This window comes from Chanodichthys erythropterus, chromosome 22, assembly GCF_024489055.1.
Source record: "Chanodichthys erythropterus isolate Z2021 chromosome 22, ASM2448905v1, whole genome shotgun sequence".
Lineage (NCBI taxonomy): Eukaryota > Metazoa > Chordata > Actinopteri > Cypriniformes > Xenocyprididae > Chanodichthys > Chanodichthys erythropterus.
Genome location: NC_090242.1, coordinates 1,340,755 through 1,358,857, shown reverse-complemented (window position 1 = coordinate 1,358,857; position 18,103 = coordinate 1,340,755). Strand labels below are relative to the sequence as shown.

At 40.1% G+C, this 18,103-nt stretch overlaps 1 protein-coding gene and 1 long non-coding RNA gene across 4 annotated transcripts; one reads left to right on the top strand and one right to left on the bottom strand.

The window, feature by feature from the left end:
* Window positions 1–231: 231 nt before the first annotated feature.
* Window positions 232–4,828, bottom strand: LOC137012957 (uncharacterized). Of its 3 annotated transcripts, XR_010893639.1 has the most exons (4): window positions 3,937–4,828; window positions 3,222–3,339; window positions 1,523–1,575; window positions 232–250 (listed from the first exon to the last, which is right to left on the bottom strand). It is a non-coding gene; the product is annotated as an uncharacterized lncRNA (long non-coding RNA). The 3 variants fall into 3 exon arrangements; XR_010893640.1 differs by lacking the exon at window positions 232–250 and having other exon boundaries at window positions 1,349–1,866; XR_010893638.1 differs by lacking the exon at window positions 232–250 and having other exon boundaries at window positions 1,349–1,575.
* A 2,473-nt stretch (window positions 4,829–7,301) lies between these two features.
* LOC137012529 (protein sprouty homolog 2) lies at window positions 7,302–15,202 on the top strand. Its single transcript, XM_067375813.1, has 2 exons — window positions 7,302–7,856; window positions 12,237–15,202. The coding sequence occupies exon 2, from the start codon at window positions 12,305–12,307 to the stop codon at window positions 13,154–13,156; it is 852 nt and encodes a 283-aa protein (XP_067231914.1). The 5' UTR covers window positions 7,302–7,856; window positions 12,237–12,304; the 3' UTR covers window positions 13,157–15,202.
* The last annotated feature ends 2,901 nt before the right edge of the window (window positions 15,203–18,103 follow it).

Sequence of the window (18,103 nt, the reverse complement as noted above, 5' to 3'; positions counted from 1 at the left end):
CTTCTGTACATCTCTGACTTCTGACTGGGACAGAGTGTTCATTTTGAGAGCAGAGGGTCCAACCTCACTGAGAGTCTGCAAACATCAAATTAGACATAAACACTGGTCTGAATATGTTAACAGCCTAGATCTCACAAGAGTCTCTGCTACATTTGCTCATTCTCTTACAGCACAACTCTCACTTACCTGGTGTAGGCCCACAGTAAGAGCAGCACAATCGTCACTGATGATGCGGGGTCTCACGGCTTATCTGAAAATAAGAAATAAAGCTTTATATACAATCACCTCAACTAAGAGTTGCAAACCTTCAGTATATATGAAATATATCAAAGGGGTAATGTACAGTTAGACAGTAATTAATGCAAATTAAACATGGACAGGATGATCAGTGTCAACCATTCACAGCTTCCGATCAATAAATATGTGCACATGAAATATTGATTTAAGATCATATACAAGATCACATAATAGATCCATTTCAAATCAATATTTCAATATTTAAAAACCCATGGTAATGTTCATGGCTTTATATATGCATTACATTATGTGTGTGTGTTCATCACAGTATGTCAGGTTGTGTGTAGCTTTACACCTGTTTTATGAGGACACGTGTTTTATGAGGACATCATGAGAACATGTTCTTCATGTTTGACTTGACTGAAGAATCTCAGTGTGTTGTTAGATTGACAGAAGCCTGGTCTATGAGGACACTAGTTTTAACGGGACACTGATAACTAGATACATTTGGATGGCGCCCTGAGTTCAGGGTTAGGGTTAGGGTTAGGGTTAGGTTAGGGGTATGTATGAGAGTGATAGTGGTGAAACGAGGTGTGCTAGTTGTACAGTAAGTGATCATGACTCACTTTTCACACACACAATCATAATTCAGTGACTGATAACTGTGGCAAACAATCTGCTTCTTAGAAACACTGAAATCTGTTCTATTCTTTAAAAGGTGCTAAAGAGGATCTTTTCGTCGACTGAGAAACCAAAGACTGTTACTGAGTTTTTGAAATGAGCGCATGCGTAAGAACAGCCCCCTCCTTCACAGCTCATTTCACGGGAACGCCTCCCAAAACTCCTGCACAAGTATTAGATCACGAGTGTTTACCACCGGCATTCGCTGTGTCGTGTTAGTGGATTCATTATGTCGGACTCACCGCAGGTAACTCATAATCTGCAGCTGTTACTCCTGTCTCCTGACAAAAACATTGCATGCGGCGCCTGTGGAGTTTGGAAAGTTACTGGAGCGCAGCCGCGCTCGTCTCTCACAAGGAACGTCACGGCAGTGATTGACAAGCCAGAGGGCCAACCGTTTACGTGATTGGCTGATGTTTTTAAGGCCCTACCTCGTGCACAGATTATGTATATTAATATTATTACTTTCAGTGCACCTAATAAATAGTCTTTTATCAGTTAGTAAACACAGTTTCAAGTAATATTGCAAAAATGTATAAAACAAAACATCCTCTTTACCACCTTTAAGGACTAACTCAATTATTACTTTACTTTTATTTGATACCTTTATTGTTGCTGTATCTTATTCTTCTGAATCTGATTCTTCTCAGTTACCATCTGAAAATAAGAAAGAAAAGCAAATAAAAATCAAATCAAAATAAAAAAAAAAACAATTATTCATTGCAGTATTACTCATTGAAAGTCAATTTCAACTGAGGGTGCTTCTTTTTACCTACTTCTAAAATGATTATATCTAATCTAACAAACACAATAATGAGTTTTCAATATTGACATTTGCTACAGTGAGCTGTGAATTATGGGTTATCAGTATCAATCCCAATCTTCCATATGGGTGCACCCCAGAGTCCCGGTAAAACGAGTGTCCTCATAGACCAGGCTTGTGTCAATCTAACAACACACAGAGATTCTTCAGTCAAGTCAAACATGAAGAACATGTTCGCATGATGTCCTCATAAAACACGTGTCCTCATAAAACAGGTGTAAAGCTACACACCACCTCACATACTGCCATGAACATGCATGTAATGTGATGCATATTAGGGCTGGGCGATATATCGCATGTGATTGTCACGCGCATTTCGTCAGTAAAGCCGGTTCCCTGATTGCCGCTAAATCGCCATCACCTGCTTTCAAATTTAATAGACAGAGCCGTAGATCACTGACAAGCTACGCAATATCGCGTTCATATCGCAGATGAATCGCCTTCGATAATGAACGCGATATTGCGTGGCTTTTCAGTGATCTACGGCTCTGTCTATTAAATGGCGCTCCATTTGAAAGCAGGTGATGGTGATTTAGCGGTAATCAGGGAACCGGCTTTACTGAAGAAATGCGCGTGACAAAAGCATGCGATATATCGTGCAGCCCTAATGCATATATAAAGCCATGTAGGGCTGCACAATATATAGTTTTGTCACTGATACCTATCTGTGGGTGTGACATTGCAGTACAAATGAAGTCAAGTAGGCTATAGGGATCATAGTTGATCTGCGATCCATACGGACTACGGCTGCACGATGTATGGTTTTAGCATTGTATCCCGATGTGTGCATCCACAAAAGTCACATCACAGGATGTGCAATGTCAAGTGTAGGGATCGTAGTTGATCCGAACGGTCCAGCTGCCCCCGGTTAAGAGCGCATGTGACTTTTACAAATGTCATTTGCTTGTGTTTTTAAGTCCTGTCAATTTAAACATCAAACGCACTATGACTGGAACTCGCGCTGTTTTCTGACAGACAGATAGCACGTGAACACAGAGTTCAGTTCTCTTTCTCTTATCTTTGAGCTTGAACAAACACTCTCAGCGAAAACAGTTGGTTCTGTGTTGTAAACAATTAAGAAAACGGATGCATATAATATTGGACCCATACATGCTTTCCTCAATGTGTGTACCTCAATACAGTTAGATTAACCTGAAAAACATAAAGCACTGCTTATTTTAATTTGTATCTTATTTTTATTGTGTTTATCTAAGCTTGTAATTCGTTTATTATTCTCTAAGCAGATGCACTACCCTACAAAATGATCCCAATCATCCTAGAATGATTAATTATTTTCAAATAGTGCTATTCAATTCATCTGGTGGAATTGTTTTCATATCGCAATATATAAATTGCAGAAAAACTAAATATTGCAATGTCAGTTTTTCTGCAATATTGTGTAGCCCTATTTCCCTGAGTAACATTTAACCTTTAATAATAAAGCAAGTAAAATCATGACTGTAAATAACATATAATATACCTGACACAGGTGAAATCACTGATGAATCTTTGTGAATACTGTATGTCTTCCTCCTGAGATTGGGCTTTCTCCATCACTGTTTCACTTCAGCATGATCTGATGTGTCTTCTGTCATCTTCTGTTTTTAGTATAAACGTCAAAAGATAAATTATAGTAAACAGCAAGTTATTTTCATACTTTATTGTATGATATTTAAGAATTATGTATAATTGAGGATCAATATTCCTTCATAAATTTTCACAATTGATAAATTATAGACAATAATACTGACAGCATTAATTTGACTGAATAAGACTGACAGTTCTGATAAATCTTATCATAGCCAGTAAATCTTTGTTTCTTAATGTCTTTAAATCAAGCAGAACTGTAGTAATATTTACAGTAGGCTGGTATGTGAGGATACTGTACTGGGTGAAATGCCGTCCCCTTCAGACTGTAGTCATGACAACGCCTTATTATGATGGCTTGGCTAGGTTATTGCATGCGATCAGAAAATGATGCAGTTACAATTATAGTTTAATCGAAAACCAGCTTTAAATGACAAGCATCGCTGATTCCCTCCTGACAGTCTTTAAACACAATCACAATCTCGCTAGCGCCGTTAGCATCGCGAGCTAGCTGTTTTATAACTGTAAAACGAGCTGCAAAGAGCTTACAAAACATGAACAAACAAGCCAAACGGACCCACAAGCATTTAAAAAGCAGAACAACTTACCTTTAAAATAATAGTAGCCTCCATCAGGTGCTCAGATGTCTTCTCAGGTGCAGCTTCTATCCGGCCCAAACAGGAAATGAACGCGAAGACTCTTATTATAAACCATACTTAATATAATATACGCGGGATTAAAATAATAATAATAAATATATGTGATGTGAGCGCACGAGTTAATGTGTGGTTGTGTTTACATGAATAGCATATGCTAACGAGCTAAATAAACTGTATAAATACTGAGTAAACAGCATTCAAGTTATTTTTATACTTTATTACATGACATTTAAGGGATATTTTTAATCGAGGATCACTATTTATTCATATATTTAATTCACAAATAAAAAATTATAGGCAATAACACTTAAATAATTAGTATTTTGCATTAACTCGCTTGTTATACAGACCTATGCTGAAGCTGAAGCTGAATGAAGCTCCGCCCACCGGCGCCATCTTGTCTCGCTGTTGTTCATTGCGTATGCAACCAATAGGAGCTGCAGAATTAGGCTCCGCCCGTCGGCGCCATCTTGTTTTCGTGATTTCCCGCCTACCAGTACCGATCTGACCAGTCACAGGCCTCAATACTTACACTTGTGTGAAAAATGCAAATTTTCGATGACGCCGGTACAGTACCAGGACCCGGCTGCAGGGGCGCACTCTCGTACACAGAGGATACACAGTGTATGGTATAAAATCAGGTTTTTGTGGTATATAAGGACATGCCGCGAAAATTGGAGAGGGTGCTTCTGGGACATAGAGAAAGGCATCTACATTGCCGGAATTACAAGGACATGGCCTGTGTCCTCATAAACCCAAATGTCCCCGTAATGCCGGTGCGTATTCAGGTCAAAAGTCCTCGTAAACCACAAAAACCAACACACACACACACACACACACACACACACACACACACACACACACACATACGTACTGGTAAAGTGAGATAGATATATGCTATTGCATCATACAGATGCGTTAAGATAAAAAGCACTTAAGTAACTGTACATCATAGCTATAAATGTATTATTTTAGGAAATTTGTACTTTTTCAGTACTATTAAAAAGTTCCTTATACTCAATTAAATTTGAGTATTTATAGATTATCATGACAGAATATGCTAATCAATGACTTTAAGATATCCCACATCAGCTACATAAATTAAGCAAATAACCATTCACAAATGTCCTGTTGCATTCTACATGTTACTTCTTCTTGAGTCTCTCCATCATTGTCTGACTCCGGTTTGAACATAAAAAGCTTAACAGTTTTTGACATTTTCAGTGAGTCTCCATGAGGTAATTGGCACTGCTAACAATATGGGCTAACATGAGCTCTTGAAACCCCGCCCTCTTCTTAGGAGCAGCAGCTCATTTGCATTTAAAGGAACACACACAAAAATGGAGCATTTTTGCTCACCCTCAAAAAGTGACAAATTTAACATGCTATAACATGTATTTTGAGCTAAAACTTCACATACACACTCTGGGGAGATCAGAGACTTATTTTAAATCTTATAAAATGGCATTATATGACCCCTTTAAAAAATTGGTAAAACTTTGATGAGAGCTCTCTTCTGTCTCTAAAGTTTCGTTTTTCATTTTTTTTTCTTTTTTTTTAATGTTAAATTTATTAACATACTGTTTCATGAAAAGTTTAATATTATGAGACCACAAATGATGGGCAAAAGTAGAATCAAAAACCAAACAGAACTTTTATTACTATTTATGCAGTAAATTAACATCCATCTCAGACAACATTATTTAGGTTATATAGAGAAAATAAATTATACAAATTACATTGTGAACATAGTTTATGTATATAAGCAGATTCTGTTTGTGGGCTGAAGCTGTTCTGTCATGCATTTTGAATGTCTTTAGTATAGAGAAACCTGATTCACTCTCCTCTCTCTGCACTGTTTGGCCATCCTAGCTATTTCCCTCTACAGGAAGCCAGGAAGCACCCCTCTTCCTGCCCCATTACGCACACATACACACACACACACACACACACACACACACACACACACACACACACACACACACACACACACACACACACACACACACACACACACACACACACACACACACGCACACACATATATACACTCGTATAAAATGTGTCCTGTTACCTTGGAGATACCTTCCATGTGCTATCAATAGACTGACATGAACACATGAATATCCTATTATATATTTATGCTCCAGCCAGTGCATTTACATTAAATATATATTATATATATTTTTATAATGTACATTTGTTCTTACTTGATCATTTCACTGCAATCATGATAAGGCAGCTTGTTGTCTGTTGGCAATGACTCAAGTGAATTGAAAAGGAATATGGGCTGGTTTCCAATCTGTCATGCACTACACTGAATTATTCACTGTTCTAGCAGGTAACCTGCTCTAGAACAGCTGCAAGTTGGCACAAACACACCAGGATGGGTCAGTGAGTTCCAAAATGTTGAGTCTACAACCACATGAAGCTAGAGTTAAAAATGGCATGTGATGTTCATATGTTCTGCTCATGTTTACCAACTGTGATGTTTTCTGAAATATCATGTCTTCCTTTTTATTTTTATTTTTTTCATATACTTTTTCCCCTTTCATATACTTGTGTAATGTTTTTTTTTTTTTTTTTATTCTTCACAGAACAAACAAATTTTTCTGAGCTATTTTAGCAATGACTTTTAGCTGGTGTCAAAGGGATTTTAGAGGATGTATGAAGACAGTTCTCCAGTTCATGCAGGTGTCCTAGTCATCACATACTCAAAATCAGAAAGTATCAATACCTATTGAGTAAATTCTGAACAGGATATCTATTCATTTAAAATGTGATATTTTGTAATGCACAGGTTCTACATACTTTGTCTCTTTAAGGTTCCATGAACTGTCACATTATTCCTCAATAAAGTTCTTGTCAGTTAACGTTTTTCTCATCTCTCTTTCTCATTGTTTTTATCACCTTTCATATTGTTGACTCATATCTTTCTTCTTTCTCTTTCTATCCATTTCTCACTGTCTTCTTCTTCTTCTCTCTCTCTCTCTTTATCTCATTTTCCCTTCCTTCATCTGTCCATCTTGTTAGGCTTAGCTCAGGGAATCTTATAGAACAGTTCCTGAGGGGGAGAAAATGAGAGATTGGGTTTCAGTCCGATGATGCCACTTAGCCATTAACTATCTCCAGCAAAACCAAGTGCCCCCCACCCCAACCCTCCTCAGCCCGGCCCTCTTTCCTTCTACCATTCATATCCAACTACCCCTCCTCCTCCTCCTCCCCATCTCATCTCCCTCCCTCTCTCCCTCACTGTTTCCCACCCTCCATCTCTATCTCTCTCTCTTACACACATACATACACACACTCTGGGAGTGAGTGGATGATCGCATGAGCAGGAAGCGCTGACCATACACAGATAGACAGAGAAAAAGAGCGAGAGATAGACAGTCCGAGAGAGACGATCCAGCACTCACACTTTCAACTCATACAGAGAGACGACAAACTACAGAGCTGTTGCTGTGGTCTTTCCACACTGTTTTGTGGAAGTACTTCTGAAAAGCGAAGCTCCTCTCAGTTACTTTGCCCTGGGGACATTTTTGTTTCTTATTCAAATAAATTGGGATATTCCGTGTGACATGTTGCCCTCGTTTCCAAGAAAATTGTATCTTTCTTCTTTGAACGTGCAGTGCTCTTTGAACTTGCAGTGCTCTGGCTGTTCCCTGATAAAGGCTGTTGGTGTTCTTCAAAGGGAATGACTGAGTGTTGAGGAACCAGGATTGCTTGCACGTGTGGGACATTTGTGAAGAAGCATCAGGAGGCAGAAGAGAGAAAACTGCTCAAGAAAACATAAAGGAAAGAAAGAAAACAAGAAACAAACAAACATAAAATACTGTTTTGGTGCAAAATGGATCTCCCTCCTTTTAGGGGTAAGCGATTCTTTATTTATATCTCTTCAAGTCTTAGTCTTAATATGTTTGTCTACTTTTCACTTTTTTTTTTTTTTTTAGCTCTAATGGTTTTCTCTTGAGATTTTCTAGATCTAGTTGTAGATGTTCTCTAAATGAAATATAATCTATCTGACATATAAATGGAGTAGAATAGCATCCGAGTGAGAGATGATCTCTGTGTGTCGCGTAGTGCCCTAAACTCAAGTCCTACCCTGACCCAGCCAATGCACTGGGCTTCAGGCATACAGGCATGGAATTGATTGTCCTCAAGGTTGGAGATGTCAATACTACCCAGTTTGTGCTGGCAGAGGCTGATAGAGAGGTTGGGAGTGGAGTAGGAGAGGACGTGAGACGGTGCTGCACACATGTGTGCTCACAACGGTCCGTAGTGAAGTTTCTGGGTATTTGCAATTGGGTTGTGATAAAGTTCTCAAAGTAGAGGCTGGCAAAAGGAATGTGAATTTTGTGAATGGTGCAGGTTAACAATGAAGTGTATTAAAATGTCTCAAATTTCCTTAGCGTGTCAGTTAATTTGTTTTATACTGTCGTAATAGTTGTCAATATCTATAAATATTAATCTGTTAATATTTAGAGTTACAGTTTTAGATTTACATGTTTGTCAGTCTTTTTTTTTATTTCTTTCACTAATGGTATCTTTATCTTATTTATTCCTCCTTTCTCTAAGTGACCCTTCCCCCATTCTCTTCTCAGTCTCTCTGTCTCTCTCTCACCCAAACTTGCTGGTCTGCAGTGTCTATTTCAGTCCTTCCTGGGGGTCGGATTCGGCACATCCGGAATCTCATACAGTTTATTGTCATTCAATCCCACTGTGTTCCCAGAGGGGCCTGTGGGGCAGATCCCAGGGTCCTGGTGCCTGACAACTCAAGTCCAGCCGCAGTTAAGCCTGGCCCCTAGGAGCATATATATGCCCTCTGCAAGGCCCCTGGCCCCTACCCCCCGCGACTACCAGCTAATCAACCCTCAGTCAGAAATTGCCAATCTGCCACTCTATCTGAGTCAGAGAGAGAGAGAGCAGAAATGGAAAATGGATATCTCTAATGACAGTTAGCCTGCAGGAAGTCAGACTGGCCTGATGGCTGGCTGCAGAACTGCTGGATGCTTATCAGTGGCAGCAGGGGTCAATGAAAGGAGACTGGAGGCTTTAAAAATAGCACCACAGCATGATGTCATTGGCCCACATCCCATCAGCCCTCAAACAAACAGACAGCATCGGCACCTCATTCACCTGATGACCACACCCACCAATAGATAAACAAGCTGAACAAACTTCAGCTGTCCAATGTTGTCCAACGACCCTTTACGGGATGACTGTTTTGCCTTTTCTCATTTTCCTGTTCTCTCCTCCCTGTTTGGAGGTTTAAAGTTTCTCCCAGTCAGTGGAGTGTGGTGACTGTTATGAATAATATGCGCTTCTCATCCTCTTCCTGTCCTGGATTGGATTACCCTGGCCAAGGATGTGTGCAAGGTAACGGGTGCAAGGAGCCTCGGGGCAGAGCCGCGAGGTACAGCTCACTCAGCACTGATACTCCCAGAGCGCAGGGGCCTGTCTTCAGGTTACCCCTCATGGCAGGCAGGGCTGAGTAAACACGGCCCTCTCTCCCTTCTTTTTCTCTCTCTGGCTCACCAGATGCAGCTGTCTCTCGCTTGCTCTGAGCTGTATGCACAGTGTTGGGACTTAAAAGGTGCCTTAACCTGGGACAGGTGTTGTCTTTGAATACATTATCTTCTTGTGCACTCACAGTCTCCCTTTTCCTTTTTTATTTATTTTTTTTTAGATCAGATGTCTGTTGCATGTCTATTCCCCCTAGTATAGTGGTTTAAATGTGATACAAAGTTGGATGAGTGCTCTTGTGACATGAAAGAAAAAGAGAAATACAGACAGCCATTAGTGGTGAATGGTTATTGGATTTGCTTTACTTCACCCAATGTAAGATATGCTATCAAATTTGGAGAATCAGATACAGCATATCCTTTTAAATAATAAAACCATCCAACAAAAAATAGAAGATGGAGTCTTCAGATGTGGGATTGAGAAACAAAAAAAACAATACTTTGGATGAATGCTGGATTGCAAAAACAGATTCTAAACTTGGGTCTAAACTGATCCATTCAAGTGCTATGCTGAAGTGGTGTAGTTTAAACTTTCTATTTCCCTCATTCCCAGTTATCACAATTTTACCAGTTTCAGCAAAGTTCTTGCTCATTTAGAGTAATGCTTTTAGAGGTCATGGCCAGAACTTACAAATGAGAAGACTTAACCTGAACGGCATAATCAAAATCTTAGTATACACTCACAATGCAAGTAGACTTGAATCAACATGTCCAACCTCTATTGAATGTTCCTTAAACAACAGTCAGTAGCACTTTGGAAGGCACTAGCAGTTATCCACAGAATTTGTTTAAGAGAAAATGTCTCGGGTTACAGATGTAACCCCTGTTCCCTGAGTAAGGGAACGAGACGCTACGTCACGTCATCCGACGTAGCGTCGATAGTTCCCTAGAAAGGGAACAATTGTGTAATCTCCACTGTAGAGACATGGTAGCCCAGTCCACAGCCCCACGGCCTCGCGGTCTGGGGCACATGGGGCTCAAGAGTACTCTGGGACTCAGTAGGTAGTGGTAGAGTGCTCTTTGTTGGTGGTTTAAGTGTTAGTGTGATCTGCTGGACTTCCTTATGTCAGAACCTTTACCTGCTTTGCCACTGGAGTGTGACTTGTCAATCCTCTGGGACTCTGACTGCTGCTGTTGGGTGTGGTGGAAGAATGTTTCAGGAGCTTTTATATAGCAGCTTCTGCTCTGGTGTTCTGCTTCACAGCTTATTTTACAAATGCACTATGCCAGTGGTTGGTGAACACTAGTGGAAGGCAGTTTACCGTTAATGGATGGTGGTTTTCCTCAAGGGAAGTAACTCATGGGATAAATGGGTATTTCATTGATGATAACTTGAGAGGAACTTTTGTGGATGGAATTAATGGTGAGCGGGCAGTTAATTAGAAAGTGGTAGTTTAGAACTTTTTTTTTTTTTTTTACCATTTCTCAGAACCCAGGAAACACATTGTTTTGAGGTGTAATTTGGGTCTGTTTTTACTGTTTTTACACAAGATCACTGCAAGTCAGTGGAAAGTTCCAAATAAACTCCAGTGTAGCAACGAGTGATAAATGCTCCCAAGTGCCGACACACTTGAGGAAAACCACATGGAGAGGACATGTGCAAATGCTCAAACAAATATGCAACCAAAGTGCCTGACATGACACAGATGAGCTAACCCAAAACTTCCTCTCTGGCTTGCTTGCAGATGCGAGACTAAAAGTCCAATGTTGTTTTCGAACTCAGGCCCCAAATAATGAGCTCATGGAAATGAACAGCAGACCCCTTTCAACAATTAGATGGACTGATAGGACCTGACTACAGCTCTCTGCTGGGTTTGATGTAATTACTCTCCAGGACTTCTCTTTCCTCCTCTGTATAATTTGCAAATGCATTTTGTGCTTCCGACCTGGGCCTCCTTATCTTGAGTTTCTGGCTGGGCAGTGGGAGCGGGGGAGGATGCTATCTTACTTTTTTTTTTTTTCTTTTTTTTTTTTGCAAGAGCATTCAGGGCTCTTGCCAGGAATTCAGCTGACTGTGCCCCCGATGCTTAGGGGACTGGGAGCAGACACTACTTCTTCTAATCACTGCTGTTGTGTGTGGATTTCCGTTGCTTGTTATGTCAGAGGCAGCTCTCTTCTCATGTCCAATCTCTTCATAGGCAGCCTAAAATATTTGCATTTGTCCCTATCACACATTGACTTTTGGAACAGTCTGAGAGTCTGACAAACATCAAAAGTGGTCTGCTATTTCTACTTTTATTGATGGAAGAAAACAAAACCCATTGCTATCTAATCAAATGCAATCCAAGGTCTTGTTTGCCTATGACATCCAATAATGCAAGCAACATGTTTCTCAATTCCAGGATGCTGATTTTTTCCATGCACATTCCAATAGCCATGTTGTTCCTGTTTATGAAGGATAAGGCTTAACAAAAGAAGGGCTGCAGGGAGGGGCAAAATTCCGCCAAGCTGCTGAGGAAGAGATACCTCAGGACACTAACACTAATACTTTTGGGTTCCCCAGATTCTCACAATTCATTGCTGTCAAATTCTTTGCTCTGGTTCCTTTCCCTTGTGTCAACAGCTGTGTTCTCCAGATGCTAAATTACAGTGTGATGTCAATGGCGTTATCTCTCCATTCTCTGTGTCTAATAATAACTGTAGCTTTAGCCATAGACCATCTGAACTTCAACCATTTAATTTGATTCTAACATTGATGCATTTATTTTCTTATTTTTCATACTACAGGTTTATCTGATGTACCCTGATATTGGTCAGCCTTGCAGCTCAGCCCCTACCCTGGTGGCCCTGAAAGAATGGATCCAGTGCCACCTTTTCGGATGGATCCTGAAAGCCTGGATCTTCAGCAGGTCCCTGTATTGTCCATTGACCAGATCCATGCTATAAGGGCTAATAATGACTATGTGGAACGCCCTGTGGCGCTGGAGCCTGCATCTCAAGTTGGTGTCTTCTATGTGCATGATGAGCGACATCCTCAGATGTCTCGCAGTCAAAGTCAGCATCAACATTCCCACTTGGCCTACTTGAGTCGCTCCAGTACCGTGAGCTCCATGTCCCGCGGCAGTGCTGCTTCAGACCAGAGACTTCTTACAGGACTAACACCTTCCCATTCTGGTCTGGCCACTGTGGTGCGGTCCCAGCCCAAAGGTGACTTGAAACCTGACTCGCTAGGCAAAGGACTGGCTGACAGTGAGGACTTGGGCCTGCATCTCTTCATCTGTGAACGCTGTGGCCACTGTAAGTGCCAGGAGTGCTGTGCCCCTCGTAATTTGCCCTCCTGCTGGACCTGTGGCCAGCGCTGCTTATGTTCAGCTGAAAACGTCTTGGAGTATGGCACTTGCCTGTGCTGTGTGAAGGGTCTGTTCTACCACTGCTCGGCAGATAAGGAGGACAACTGTGCCGACCGACCATGCTCCTGTGCCCCAGCTCACGCCTGCTCCCGCTGGAGTGCCATGGCCTTCCTGGCGCTATGCCTGCCTTGCCTGTGCTGCTACCCTCCTGCCAAGCTGTGCCTCAGTCTATGCCAGCGTGGCTACGATCGCGCCACCCGTCCAGGCTGCCGATGTAGCAACACCAACACTGTGTGCCGCAAGATCTCTGCCACCAACCCTGCGCCCTTTCGTAAAACCCTGGAGAAGCCTGTATGACAGCCTAAAGGAGCCTCTTGCAATTCTCCTTTGAGGAGACACCTCTAATGCTGAAGCAGCCAGGGAATTCTGCTAAATGAACTGACCTACTCTAAACCAATCAGGCCTCCCTGCATCATGTTCATCATCATGTATCCTGCAGCCCCATACACCCTCCCCCAGTTTTTTTTTTTTTTTTTTTTTTTTTTTTTAGTAAACCCTTGTCTTATTTATTTATTTATTAGACTTTCCAAGATATAGTTGGGTAATGTGAACCATATGTAACATACAGGGAGTATGCTATCAGAATAAATGCAGAGGCTGTACTGAGTAAAAGGCTCATCTAAGCATCGCTTTCAACAGAAAGTCAGTGCTGAGTGTGTCTTCTTTAGCCTTACTGAATGGAAAAACTGTAAGCAAGCTGGCTAACTCTAGACTTTACGTGGATGCAGGGTGCTGGTTAGGGAGGAGAGCCCAACCAAAAAAATCTGACTAAGTCAATTCTGTTTGACACCAAAAACAGGACCATTTAAAATCAGAATATTAAGCTCGCCTAAGAGGGATGTGTTTCAAGAGAGGAGGTAAAGAGAGACATTGTGTGCGAATGAGTGTGTAAGGAAGAAGAAGGGAAAATGTGTGTGCATGTGTGTATGTGTGTGCAGTCTCAGGCCGGCATCTGCTGTCAGCAGAAGCCTCTCTTTTTATTTTTAGAGGAGCTACTCTGAAAGATAAAGTGTCTGGTCAGGTTTCCAGCCCAGGGCAGCCTGACGCCAACCTCTCCCAAGCACTCTTACATCCTCAACTCATTTTTCCTCAGCTGGCCATTGTACTTTCCAACTGTTGAACAACAGTGATAGGATCCTTGACCGTTTCTGCATCCAACTAATCTGTGGGACCAAACATCAAAAGGGACTGTCTGTCCACCTTTGACAGTCAAGATAAGATACGAGCCATTACTTTGGACAAATTGGCCAGAAAACCTGTGGGACCATGCTTTAGGTTATCATCAGATACGACCAGTATCAGCAAAATGAAACTATTGTGGTTCCCTAGTTCTTCCATACATGAGATGAGTATCTCTAAAGACTTTGGCCTTTCCAGAGCTTCTCTGGTGTGCCCTGAATGCTTTGCAGAAAGTGAGGTTAATTGAGACTGTTGTTTCATCTGACAGGAAGAAGGGATTGTATTGAGACAAAGGCTTTAGTCACCTGGCCAGAACGAGGTAGAAAACCACACTTGGGAACAAGGTGAAACAGATGCACTGACATCTGAAACTGGGAAGCAAGATGAATGAAATCTGTTTCAAGTGTGTGTGTTCTTCCCCAATAATGCACATCCTTGTGAGTTCCTTTGCTATATTTTTGTATGTACATAGAATTATAATTGTATTTGTATTTTTATTCCATTTGTTTTAATCTGGTTATTATTATTACCATTACTTTCTATTACTGTTGGACATTAACCTTGTCAGAGACCTGGCTAATACTTAAGACTAACCATAAGGCTGATTTTGTATTGTGGAGGAGAGGTCCCTTGTGCATAACACTTGTTTTACATTGCAGTACAGTAAATTGCCATAAACATTTGAGAATTCTCTCTTATTGGTTACATATATCTATCATAAATTGCGTTTGTCCTAAGAACAGAAACGATCTGATTCAAAATATTTGTGGTGTTCAGACCTCAACAGCCTGAATCATATTTTCCCACAAAAATGATTGGTTAAAGGTCACACACAATCTTCCAGAGCCAATCATATGTTTTTCTACCTAAACAATGTTTGCTGACATGATAGTAAATAACATGCATTACTATCAGAGTCTGTGGCAAATTTTCACAGTATGAATAGTGAGAAGATACCTCTCCTCCACAGTCACATCCCATAAGACTGGCTTCTCTAAGAAGGGTCCATGATGTGGGGCTTCAGTGTGTAGGTACATACAATTTACAAGAATGCCTAACTGGTGCTGTCCGAAGTCTCTAAGCTAACCACTAAAAGTTCACCATGTTGTATTAGTAAATATTGCTTTGGTACAATTGGCATCTTGTAAGTTGTAAAAGAATTAAAGGAGAATATATAAATAAATAAATAAATTATATATATATATATATATATATATATATATATATATATATATATATATATATATATATATATATATATATATATATATATATATTACACTTTTTATGTTGCTGATATTATCATAAAGCCACAGATATTTATTTAAATGGTTGCAAGAAAAGCTATGTATTTATTTTGGGTGAATGATAAAAAGAAATTGAATGAAAAGACCCATGTGATGATTTCAGCTTTTTTTCAGAGGATTGGTGGATATGGCGATAAGGCCATGGATAATAAATAAAAAAAATTTCAAATATTCTGTGTAGAAAACTTGTTTTACATCTGTGAAAATGTACAATTGTGACTGTAAATCAAATTGAATCTACATGTTTAGGGAAGATAAAATGGTTGCATCTGTAGTTTTGTGGTGTTTGACACTAGGTGCAAACACACAGCAGTTCTGCAGATGCCTGAAGGAATTATTAAGTGCACAAGTTTTCTGTCTAGATGAAAATGCAGTGAATTAGCAAATACTGTATATGTGTGGACTGGACACTTGTGTTGGTTTCAGTGACAAGGGGTTCCGGTCTTTGTCTGTCTCTTTACTCCACTCCCCGCACTTCTGCCTGTTTGCTTCATAAATAAGTAATCAAGGCCAGCTCGTACTAATGGCCTTGGAAAAGAGGGACTAGAGATGTGTGTGTGTTTGTGTGCGAGTTGCTTCAGAAGTGTGAGAGTGTGCATAAGTTGTCTATGTATCACCATTTGTGCTGTTCATCACAGACACACAACCACGCCTTATTTTCCCAGAGCTTCAAAAGCATCAAGCCTGTACCCCAACATCTCAATAGCCCACCCTCTCTCTAGGCTTTGTATGAGAAGACACTGCATGAATAATACAGATACAGTCTTCCCGTTATGTGTGTGTACATTTAGATGTACAGTACATACATCAGTCTGGCATCTGCAGACACATGGTTCTTGATAGTGCAGTATTCATTTTACTCATTAAAGGGATAGTTCACCAAAAAATAAAAATTCTGTCATCATTTACTCACCCTCATGTCATTCCAAACCTGTATGACTATAAATTCCATATGCCTTGTGCACAGTATTCTAAGTCTTCTGAAGCTACAGTATGCAATAGGTTTGAGTGAGGAACAGACTGAAATTTGTGTGCATATTCAAACATTAAAGTATACTAGGGTTTATAAAATTTGTTTTGCATTATGTTTTTTAATTCAATTTGGGTTGTTTCATGAAACATGTGCTCAAAGAGTTCATCAAGATGTGTCATGGGATACAGTGCACCAGGACTGTCAAAAGTCAGAAAAGACTTCTTCACCCAAGAAGAAACTGACTCTGGAGGGATGCTCTTTGCTTTCTTAACCTTTAACCCAGCTAATAAAGAGCAAGAAGGGATGAGGTCGGTTGATCTTCTACCATCCTGACCTCATGGCCTCTGTAACCAGTGAATCCCTCTATGTGGCCCTTGTCTGGTGGGGACAGGCACTGTTGAGGACACTCCAGGGGTCGGGGATGGAGCTATAGAGGCTGTCAGTCAGAGCTCCATGCATATGTCAATCACAATGCAGCGGTGTGTGAAAATGGACCTTTTCTAAGCCACCCTAATCCAAATGTAAAAACACTCCACTTAAAAGCAGCAGCATTAGGGCTTACAAATCACTTACATAATTGAGCAATATCAAAGCTCTTATTTTAAAATAAATGTTTGTCTTTGTAATAGTTCAAAATCAAATGTGTTTGCAACCCCAAAAATCAAATGTGTTTGCAGTAGGTGCATTAGCTTACAACATGTAAGCAAAACATTTGCCTTACTTAAGGCAAGACACTACTGACAAAACCATTGTTTTTTTTTTTGCACTGAGCCCAAAATCTTTCGGTAGCAGTTACATACGCTAAACTTTCCAGATTTATTCCTATCTATATTTTGAAGGTGGTTTGACAATATAACATTTGCCTGATTTTTATATATATTTCTTTAATTTAACATTTTGTTCCTAAAAGTATGTTGTTGTTTCAAATTAGTGCATATTTAATTAGATATTTTCTCATTTGCATATTTAAACATAACTTTTTAGAAATATTTTCTTGTAATACAAAACAATTGTCTTACAGTTTTTCACAATTGCTTTGGCACATTGTTCGAAACAATCTTAACATTCTCTAAACTGTTTGTAACTGTTTGCTGGCCTCATTTATAAAATGTTTTGTTGAAACCCTCCTACATTTGATCTGATAATTTCTCAAATGTGCGCATGTGTGATTCAGAGTACGAACATATGCACAAAAAAACATTTGTACTAGTGATGTTCGATTTTTGAATGAATTGTTCTTTTGAGCCAGTTCTCAGGAAGTAACCAGTTGAGCCGGTTTACTAATCGAACTGAATCGAAGGCCCTGTTTACAATTAAGATGCATTTTGGTCAATCGGATCACAAGTAGACGAGAGAGACACATTCCCGTTTACACCTGGTATTTGGATCTATCTCTTTTGTTCGCTGTCAACCACTTCTGTACTGATTTCTTCAAGGGGAGGGTCTATGGGCGGGTAAATGTATGGATTTTTTCAGATCTTTCGATCTAATGGACAAAATAAGCAAGCGCAATTTACATATGAACGCGCACGGAGATGACAGAAAAATATACGGAGAGCAGCAGCTTTCATTTCTGCTCTAACAGCTGCAAGACCACGCTGAACCCTGTGTGAGTGATAGAAATCATAAATGGTGACAGGACATTGTGCTTGGTATGTTTTTTGTCTTCAAACCAAACTTGGGTCTTCAGCCGAAAAAGTTTAAATCCTGTCTGGCTAGCGCTCTTTTCATAATGTTTACGCATTAGGTCAGTAGGTGGAGAGTAAGCAATCTTTTGTGGCTGTT